Source organism: Plasmodium vinckei (assembly GCF_900681995.1).
Source record: "Plasmodium vinckei vinckei genome assembly, chromosome: PVVCY_13".
In the NCBI taxonomy this organism is placed as follows: domain Eukaryota; phylum Apicomplexa; class Aconoidasida; order Haemosporida; family Plasmodiidae; genus Plasmodium; species Plasmodium vinckei.
The window spans coordinates 1,468,017-1,479,411 of NC_051305.1; the positions used below are offsets into that span (position 1 = coordinate 1,468,017).

Sequence of the window (11,395 nt, forward strand, 5' to 3'; positions counted from 1 at the left end):
TTTTTCAATTTGTTTTGTTTATGTATTTCAACAACATGCATATATACATAATACATGTATATACACCCATTTTTTTTTTGTGTTTGTCAAACTTAATAATACAAAACATTTATTCTTTTTATGTTATAAAAAATAAATTACACAATTCAATAACTATTATAAGAATTGTTTTATTTTTACACTAATATTGTCTAACTTAGGTATTAGCATATTATTCATTAATTAATGATCAAGGTAGTATATTCATTCTATTTTTATAATTTCTCTATACCCAAATTTATAAACAATATATTTTATTATTATTATTAATTTAGAGATTTGTAAATTTCAAGTAAATACCGTGTTTTTAATTTTTTATAAAAATGGAAAGTAAAAACAATGTACATTTTCAGGCACTTCCCATATTTTTATTTACTATTTTTTTTTATATACAAACTTATTTCCAAATTTAAGTTGATATATATACCCCGTGTAGTGAAAATATGGAAACAACATATTTATGGAACTTGTCTTACGATTTTATTATAATTTGTTACTTTTTATTAGTTGAAAAAAGTGTATTAATATGATCCATTATTAAAAATGGATAGATAATGAACTTTTATAAATACTAAGTTAGTATACCTGCTTATTTAATTTAAAAAAAGACAAATGTGAAAATAAAATTTGTTGAAAAAAAGTTTATTTGACTCTTTTCCTTTTACATTTTTAAGCATTTATTAAAAAGATGAAAAATATTTCCCCCTTTTGTATTTTTTATCTTATATATAGTCGTATGTCATCAAATATAGATCCACCAATATGTAGTATATATGGATATGTTTATTTCTCTCTTTAAATATGTGAACATTTTTACAAATTTGTATTTAAAAAGGTTTTAAATGCTATGGTGTCCTATTAATAATAGAAAGCGCATAATAAGCATTTCATAATATTGATATGGTAGGTTTTTCATTTTTTTATAAATAATAAAATTTTGAAAAATAGAAATATTTTTAGAGATTAATACATAAATATAATACTTTTTTTTTTAAAACATCATTGTTATATATATAAAAGAGAAAAGGAAACCATAAAAATAAATATGAATAGATATATAAATTTTTTGCATTATTTATTTCGTACAAATTCTGAGGAAAAAAAAAAAAAAATTTACAAAAATAAAAGGTGATAAAATATTACAGTCAATTGTTTTTTTTGCTTATTATCATTTTATGAGAAAAATAAAAATTCTATATAAAAGCAGAGTTTTGAATTACGGCAAAAAAAATAGTTTAATGTAAAGCAGTATAGGTGTCACGCTATATATTAGTAAGTTTGTATGCGCTTAAAATAAATCAATGATAATAAACTTGTAAAAATACTATAAAAAGAGTATGGAAAATTTGTAAATAGGAAAGATATAATTATTAATGAAAGGGATAATATTATATATTTGGTTGGAAAACAGAAAGGAGACGAAATTTGGTGATTTTAAATATTATTGAATATATAATAATTATTATTTTTTAAATTATAAAATTTGAATTAAAAAGGGAAAAGCCTCAATACTTGTAATACATACTTAATACATTTTTGGCTAACTCATAACTATTACTATTTTTTTTTATCATATATTTTATTATCATTACGTATATTTATACTTTTATATATACCTTATAAATATTATATATTTTTTTCCCAACTTTTGCATTAAAAAATGTGATTAAAATGGAAGAAGATAATGAACAATTTGATGAAGAAGAAACTATTGGCAAAAAGAAAAATAAAAAAAAAGTAAATGGAAAAGTAAAATCTCAAGTTAATGATAAAAATGAAAGTGATGAAAATAATTCTAATACAGATGATGAATCTTTATTAAAAAATGATAAAAGAAAAAAAAAAAGTGCAAGAGAAAAAGCAAGTAAAAGTAAGGTAACCCGAAGGGGACGGAGAAAAAGGGAAGATACAGAACCCGATGAAGAAGAAGAAGAAGAAGAAGAAGAAACTGATAAAGTTGAAAAAGATGAAAACAGTAATAGTAGTGAAAATGAGGAAACACAAAAAAGTAAAAATAAAGATGAGTTAGATGAAAATGATAGTAATCATTCTTCGAGACCTTCAGAACAAGGTGACCAAGAAGAGGAACAAAGTGATAATGACGATAAAGAAAAAAGAAAAAAAGAAAAATATAAAAATTCAAAACATTATAGTGATGAAAGGAAAAGCAACTCAAATGGAGATAAAAGCTCTGATTCAGAAAGTGAACAAGATGAAAGAAGAAGAAGTAGAAAAAGGGAAGAAAAATCGGACAGTTATAAAAAAGATTATCATAAAAAAAGGAGAAGAAAATCAAACTCAAGTAATGATTCCGATTCAAGTGATGATGATGAAAAACGGTCACATAAGTCAAGAAGTTTAAAAAAAAGAAGGCACGAGAGGCGAGAAAGGAGGAGACACAGAGATAGAAGTAGAGATAGAAGTAGAGACCGAAGCAGAGACAGAAGTAGAGATCGAAGCAGGGGCAGAAGCAGGGATAGATACCGCGATAGGGAACGTGAGAGGAGACGTGAAAGGGAAAGAGAAAGAATGCGAAGGGAGAGAGAAAGAGAAATTGAAAGAGAAAAAAGAAGAGAAGAAAGACGTAAAAAAGAAGAATTAGAAGAAGCAAAAAGAGATGATTTAACAGTATTAGTATTAAATTTAGATTTAAAAGCAGATGAAAGAGATATATATGAATTTTTTTCAGAAGTTGCAGGAAAAGTTCGTGATATACAATGTATAAAAGATCAAAGATCAGGAAAATCAAAAGGTGTAGCATATGTAGAATTTTATACACCAGAATCTGTTATAAAAGCATTAGCAGCTAATGGCTATATGCTAAAAAATAGACCAATAAAAGTTCAATCATCTCAAGCTGAAAAAAATAGAGCAGCAAAAGCTAGTAAACATCACCCAATAGATCCTAATGATATTCCATTAAAATTATATATAGGAGGATTATTAGGTCCTTTAAGTAATATAACAGAACAAGAATTAAAACAATTATTTAATCCTTTTGGAGATATATTAGAAGTAGAAATACATAGAGACCCATATACCGGTAAATCAAAAGGTTTTGGGTTCATTCAATTTCATAAAGCTTCAGAAGCTATTGAAGCTATGACTGTAATGAATGGAATGGAAGTAGCTGGCCGAGAAATAAAAGTTAGTTATGCTCAAGATTCAAAATATTTATTAGCAAGTGATGCATTAAAAGATTTAAACATCCCAAATTTAAATCAAATAAAAGCAGCAGCTCAAGGAGGTAGAAAATCTGGAAATCAAGAAGATGAACAAGATAATGAAAAAATTGACAATGATGATGATGATGGAGGTGGATTAATAACTGGAGCCAGTAGCAAAATCGCTTTGATGCAAAAATTGCAAAGAGATACAATAATTGATGCTTCGGTAAGTTTTTTTTTTTTGAAAAACTGTTTTGATATGTTTATTCCATTTTTCATTTTTCTCTAACACATGTAATTTATTTTTTCATTACATTTATAGATGCCAAGTGGATATGCCACTGGATCAAATACCATAGCAAGAAACTCATTATCTACTATACCAAACCCTTTAAATAATGTAACACCAAACATTGTTTTATGTAATATGTTTTCACCAAATGATAGTAATATTGGTTCGGATCCCGATTTTTTTAGTGACATACTTGAAGATGTAAAGGGAGAATGTAGTAAATATGGGAATATTATTAAAATATGGCTAGATACTAAAAATATAGATGGTAAGATTTATATTAAATATACTAAAAATGATGAATCATTAAAAGCTTTTCAATGCTTAAATGGCAGATATTTTGGAGGATCACTCATAAATGCATATTTTATTACAAATGCTATATGGGAATCCACATGTTCTTAAATAGAGTTTGAACTATTTTTCAATAATTTGTTCAAAAAAAACAAGATAAACTTATATTATCATTTGGAGATATGCACACATATATATGAGGATATTATACACAGGTTTATAATTTAATTTTTTTTTTCTTTTTTAAATTTATTATTATTGATTTTTATGTCATGTTTATCTATATTATGTTACATTTTTTCCACTTTTTTTATATACCAATTTAATTGACTTATTCTATATCATATAAGAAAATAATATATTATATGTAAAGGAAAAAATTTATAGGGAGCGAGGAATGGCGCGGAATACATTGCTTTAAGTATACATTGTTTTGGAGTTAAAAAGTTTGTACAATTTAATGATATGCGCTTTGGTGGGATACATTTTTACAGGTGTCTTTTCTTTCTCACCATACCATATAGTCTTACGAATGTAAGGAAATAGATATCGGCACATGTACTTGTGGTATTGAAAAAGAACAAAATAATAATAAAATATATACATATCTATGTGCATATAATTCTACAATTTGAAGCGGGCATATAACCATGCACTGAATAATATTCTCCCAGAAATGGGAACTAAATTGAGAAAATAATATAATTTTAAACAAAGTGAAATAAAATTATATTTATTTTTCACTTTTTATTAACATTGGTGAGACATATCATTTTATTTTTTATATTTATAATTTAGGATATCTTGCAGAAAATTATATACAATAACAAAATTAATTAAAACAAAAGTTTTAGTTTGCAAAATTTTACGTTCCGGTTTGTTATAAAACTTTTTCGTCTTTTGGGTTCCTCATTTGGATAATCATGTAACTATTTTATAGTCTATTATTTTTTTTTTTTATCATTTTTTTGTTTGTTTTTGTTCATTATAAAATATTATTCATTTAAAAATATGGATACAAAAAATAAAAAAAGCTTAAAGCGACCTTATTTTAAGACTATATTATTTATATATTAATTATTTTTTTTGTAATTTCAAACATTTTATATTTTAATTATATATGCTATATTAGGGTATAGCACACCAATTAATTTTCTCAAAAAAATATATTTTTTATTAATAAAAAAGACAAAAAAAATAATAACTTAAAATAAATATAAAAGAATGAGAAGATATATTTTATTGCTTTGTCGTTACAACACTATTCGATTTTAAATAATAACATATTTGGGTGTAGAAAAAATAATAAGCTTATGAACAAATATAGGAAAGAGTTTATTTTATTAAATCTGTCAACTACCTTTTCTTTAATTGTAACTTACTTATGTATATATAAATGATACCTCCAAACTTAATTTGTATCCAACTTTTATATTAGCTTATTTTCTTTTACCTTTTTTCACCTCAAAATATAGCATTAAAATTAAGGCTTATTAAAATTGTATTTATTATATATATGGATATAAAAATATAGTACTTGTTATTGGCAATGTTTAATAAAAATTATGATTTGCATATATAGATATTTAAGGTGTTATATTTTTTTTCATATTTTTTTTATATATATTAACTTTATGGTGTTTCAAAAATATTATTACCGGTATTTTTTATATATAATAAAAAAATAATATACTCAGAGCGTAGTATTTATTTTAATATATAAATATATATTCCTTTTAGCCGTTGGGTATTTTAGCATATATATATGCGTATATACTATATTTTTTTTATTCCTTATTAAATAAATGTTGGGTATTATAATATTATTTATTATGCATATTTGATTATTCTCTTATTTTTTTGCCGCAATTTTAGGATGCATAAATATTAAAGTTTTAACCTTCATAATATGTGAAGAAATTTTATATATACTTTTTTATTCGACCGATATTATTATTAGTATATAATAGTATTTTTATAAATTAATACTTTTTTAATAGAAAAAAATAACTGAAGTAAAACAAAAAAAAATTTAATATTTAAACTATTTACATTATTTTATTATTTTGATAAATATATAATTTTTTATTTTTGGTGCGATGCCCCTAAAATATTTTATTAGTTTGTAAATAGGAATTAATAATTTACCATACTATTTAATAATATAATAATAATAATAAAATCAAAAAGGTATAAAAAGTAGTATATAATTATTATAATATACCCCTTTTGATATTAAATAAAAATATATAATACTATAATTTTCCTCCTAAATTATAATTGATATTATGATAAAATATATAAACTTTAATTTTTAGCTATTTCCTAATATATCTGAAAATAATACGTTTTTTTGAAAAACGCATTACATGTTCGATTTGCCAATTATATTATTTATATGATTGAGATATTTATATGATAGAGATATTTATATGATAGAGATATTTATATGATAGAGATATTTATATGATAGAGATATTTATATATTTTTTCGAGCAATCATCAATGCTATATGCATACGTATGCAATATATAACATAATAATAATTAATATATAATTTTTTTAAATAAAAGAATTTCTTATTTTCATCGAATAGAAAATAAGGGGATGTCTATATAGTACAACTTTTAAGTATAAATGTACATTAACAGAAAAACAAAGCAAGATAAATAATTGAATATTTTAAAAAAAACATATAAATATATCAAAATATATCTCTATTTTGTTTTACAAAACATATACAGAAACATAACACCTTTTATGTCCCCATAATTTACTACCCTTTTTTATTACTCAAATAAATATAAAATGGGAGGTGAAAATAATTTTGATGGTTTATCATTTTTTGACAACAATGATTTTCAAAACTCAAATCGAGATTATGTGAGAGGTGCAATGGATGATAATAATAATAGAAGTGAAGAAAAAGGGCTACTTGAAAAAGCTATAAGCTTTTCAAAAAAGGGCGCAGAAACTATACAAAAAGGAATTAAAAAAACATTAGATAAAACTAATTTAAATAGTTCTCCTTCATTGATATCTAATTCAACAGCAGCCGATACAGGATCCATGTTTTCAAATTTCCCATCTTTTACTAATCAAAATAGTGAAAATTCTGCAAGCACAGCTTATGCATTTACAACATTATTATCATATAAAAATTTTCCATTATTTTGTCTTTTATTTGGAATTAGTATTGTTTTTATGTTACTATCCATATTCACCTTACCAATGATCGTTATATCTCCTAGACAGTTTGGATTTTTCTTTACATTAGCCTCAATATGTTTTGTTTCATCATTGGCATTTCTTAAAGGGTTTTCTAACTTGTACGCCCATTTGACCGAGAAAAATCGGTAAGCCGAAAAAGGACCAAAAAACGACAAAAATGATGATACACAAATTTATGCATAATGCTGCAAAGTAAAATTTATAAATTTATATACATATAAATATTTTTTCTTTTTCTTTCCCCCCTTTTAGCCTTCCATTCACAACCGCATACATATTATCCTTAATTTCAACCCTTTACTATACCGTCATTAGTCCCTTTTACTTATTTGTAAGCACAAACATATATTTACTAAGTTTGGATTTTTATACATTCCTTTGCTTCCATTTATGTATACTATTTGAATTGCTTATATAAATTTATCAAATAATTTGCTTCCCCCTTTTAGGCCTTAATAACATCCATTATCCAAGTGTTTGCACTTATTTCTTTCATTCTTTCATACATACCAGGTAAATAAAAAATTTAAAAAAAAAAAATGAGGCGCATAACCTCAATGTATTGTCAAATAATGATATATATGTTTGTCCTAACAAATAATAAAACAATATTTCATATTTTTCTTTTTTATTAAATATGTAGGTGGAGCTAATGTAATAAAAATGGTACTTACTGGAATGTATAATTATATTAAAGGTCTATTTCGTAGAAATAATTCCTCAGATTTACCGTTTTAAGTTTAGCATTTTTTTGTTCTTTTTCCCTTGAATCTTATATGTATTATTTTCTTCGTATTTTAAAAAAATATATATTTTACAAACGCTAGTACACATATATATTTATACACCCATATATGTCTATGTATTTATGTTATTTTATATCCATTTTGAAATTAAGACAAGCATGGATATATTTATAAGTTACAAAAAACGAGCAAATCTCCGTGATAGTTTTTTTTTTTTTTTTTTATTATTATGATGATATTACACACTCATTTGGCATTTGCAAATTTTAATTGTATTATTTTATCTTTAAGAATTGTATGATGTTTTTATTATATTATAATTTTTTCTATGAATATTAACTTTTTTAAGTTTAATTAAAGTAATAAAGTAAGCATATTATTTTGCATATACATACTTATATTGGCAAGAGTAACGCTCGTGAAAAATACTTATGCATTACATATATTTGTATGCTATTTTTTTATTTATTCTACTCGGTATATATAACATTTATTTTAAATATACTAATTTAAAGTTTATAAAATTGTAATAAAAAAATATATGACACAAGAATAAGAAAATAACATATTTATGATTATGTAACTATATTTACTAAAAGGACAAACAAGTGTGCATTTTTTATTGTAATAATTTGTTTAATATATTTTTTTTGATATTATTTGAAGTGGCATAAAATATACTTTTTAAATAATGTTAAAATTGTTTTTTAAAACTTCTACAAAAAATAAATAAAATATTTTTTGGATAATTATATTGTAATATTTGACTAAAAAATCGCTAGTCTTATACATATATATTTATGCCAACTTGTTGCTAACTAAATGGTTGTCAAATATTGAATTTGATTTTTCTCATTGTCATTAATCAATAAATAATTGTTAAGCATATTATTTGTTTTTGTTTATACTTTTAACTATCTTAAAAATATCGCAAAAAAAACAGAGTATATAAAAAAAAAGTTTATACCAAGACAAGTGCACACAAGGTTAGAACTATATAATAGAATTTGTTTAGTTTATTTTTTATTGTTACATAGGTAGATATATGGCCCTATATTATAAATACAAGACATATACTAATGTATAGAAACATATAGAGAGATATAAAAAGATAAGACAAAAATGGAAGAACATTTGTTGAGAGGAAATACCCAAGTCTATGATATGGGGGAGTGGGGAGTTTGGGAATTTTTTTCAGAACTTTCATTATTAAAAAGGATAATGTTTTTTTTGTTGTTTTTTTTTCTATGGATTATATGTACATTTTTAAGCTTATTTGCAATACCTAAAATATTTATAGGTAATATAAAAAGTTTTTGTTTTAGATTTTCTTTAAGTAATTTATTTTTGTTATTAAGTTTATGTACAATATTAAATCCTTATGAAAGGCTACATGGAATTTATTATAATAATTTATATTTTTTTAGTGAGAAAACAATATTTTTTTCATGTTTAATATGTATAATATTTAGCATATTATCATGTTTACTTTTTCCTTATTTTTTTTTAATTATTTCACTTATGATAGTGCAAATTATTATTTTTTTTATATATGTGTTGTGCCGTTTCGATCGAATAAGATCGTTTGTTTTATCAATTGGTTCACCCCATTATTAATGTCATGAAACAATAAAGAAACGAAAAAATAAAAAATAAAAAAAATCGTAAATAATATATACACAGTATAATGTATCAATGTGAATGGGAATAAAATGCAAACTGTAAAATAATATAATCGTACGATGCGGAATATTATTATTTTATAATTATATATGCATATGCACACACATAATACACGTGAGTTTTTTTAAATAATTTAAAGCGGAATATTTATATAACAAATATTAAAAGAAAATATGCATGTACATTTGTAATTATATAAATTAATAAAAGTATGTAGGAATATATGTGGGGGAATATACATCATAATTATATTAATAAAATTATTTTTTCCCCTCTAATAAAATTTAGGATTGTCTTTATATACAGGCAGGGGGAAGATCATTAAGTCCTGTACATTTGACTAAATCAGCGTTACAATATGATACACCACAGTTATAGCATTTATTTGAGCATGGGTTTCCAAATAAACATTTCAACCAGCAATTTGATTTTCCGCAATCAACAGAATCTTTAAAGCATTCTACACAAGTACTTGATAATTGTACATTTTTTATTAATAATTCTTTTTGAACACAAGCCATTGTTTTTTCACCCGATCCCAAATTATCAACAGAACAATGCATCATAGCATCATAAAAGAAATTACTTGGCTCCATTTTAGATCTTACTCTTGTTCCAGTTTTGTCAATTTGTCCATAAATTATATCTCGATCAGATTGGGATACACAACCATCTGTTATAAATGATGTATTATTACCTTGTACATTATATTCACATTCACTTAAATTATTTATTATATTTTTAATTAATATATTTATGGTCTCTAATTTTATATCATAAAATATATCGCAATTAAATATAACATGTGGTAAACCAATTACAACAAATGATTTATTAGCATTACACAAACTTTCGACATTTCCGTTTTTCAATATATTTGATATTCTAATTAATACTCTTTTTGGATTTAAATCATTATATCTACCACTTAATAATTCATCAATATGTTTAAGTACAATATCACGTTTTTTTGTAGAAGTAAATGCTAAAATTGTATCGATCGAATCTTTTAAAACTATACCATCTTTTGATTCTCCTTCCCAATTATCACTCCACCATTTTTTATGTGCTTTGTTATTATGTGCATTATTATATGGGTTTCCCCAATAGTTGTTAGTATCAACTATATTACTATTATTTATTTTATTGCTCGTATTATTTCCTACAGTTTCAGCCCCACATAATATCGAAATAGGGGCAAAAAATGGTCTTAATTCATTGCTTAATAGACCAATTATTGCCAGCACGAATGGGGTAAATATGCTAATTTTCTGAATTCTTTTCATTTAAAACTAATTGTATATTTTTTTTTATATATTTTTGAAAAAATTTAACTTTACCTGCACAAATAATACACATATATTATTAATTATTTATTTCCTGTGTTTTATATAATCGAAGGAATAATATTATGCATGTCGATTTCTTCAAATATAACTATCTATAATGTCGTATACACGCATATATAATTATGTATAAATATTAAATTAATGAAAAAAAACTTATTTTAGCAAAGTTAAAAAAAAAAAAAAATTAAAATAAATATTAAACTATATAAATCATTTCATAGCATAGCATTGCATATATATAATATTTATTAAAATTCATAAAAAATTAATTAAAAAAAAAAAAAAAAAAATAAAAAATAGATTAACTTGAAAATAACGTATTATGTTGCAGTTTCCTACAATTTTAATTATTAATTTTTATGGTAAAAAAATTAGAAAGAGGCAATATATAAAAAAATTAAAATAGTAATAACAATCATATATAAAAGATTATTATGAGTGCAAATAACATATTACTAAAAAGTTTTACAATTTTATTTCCCTTTCTATATAATAATATCCCCTATTAATTTAAATGCATATATAATATATTTTTTATATTGCGTACGTACCCAAGGTATATATTATTTTAGAGTATAAACATTTATTATTTTT

At 23.1% G+C, this 11,395-nt stretch overlaps 3 protein-coding genes across 3 annotated transcripts; 2 read left to right on the forward strand and 1 right to left on the reverse strand.

The window, feature by feature from the left end:
- Positions 1-1,710: 1,710 nt before the first annotated feature.
- On the forward strand, positions 1,711-3,903 carry PVVCY_1303960 (splicing factor 1, putative; the record flags this gene model as incomplete). Its single annotated transcript, XM_008624069.1, has 2 exons — positions 1,711-3,432; positions 3,529-3,903. The coding sequence occupies 2 exons, from the start codon at positions 1,711-1,713 to the stop codon at positions 3,901-3,903; spliced, it is 2,097 nt and encodes a 698-aa protein (XP_008622291.1).
- Positions 3,904-6,600: 2,697 nt separating this feature from the next.
- PVVCY_1303970 (protein transport protein SFT2, putative) lies at positions 6,601-7,761 on the forward strand (the record flags this gene model as incomplete). Its single annotated transcript, XM_008624070.1, has 4 exons — positions 6,601-7,148; positions 7,276-7,354; positions 7,473-7,536; positions 7,667-7,761. 4 exons carry the CDS (start codon positions 6,601-6,603, stop codon positions 7,759-7,761), a joined length of 786 nt encoding a protein of 261 aa, XP_008622292.1.
- A 1,987-nt stretch (positions 7,762-9,748) lies between these two features.
- Positions 9,749-10,738, reverse strand: PVVCY_1303980 (conserved Plasmodium protein, unknown function; the record flags this gene model as incomplete). The annotated part of the gene is made up of 1 exon (XM_008624071.1): positions 9,749-10,738. The coding sequence occupies one exon, from the start codon at positions 10,736-10,738 to the stop codon at positions 9,749-9,751; it is 990 nt and encodes a 329-aa protein (XP_008622293.1).
- Between the last annotated feature and the right edge of the window lie 657 nt (positions 10,739-11,395).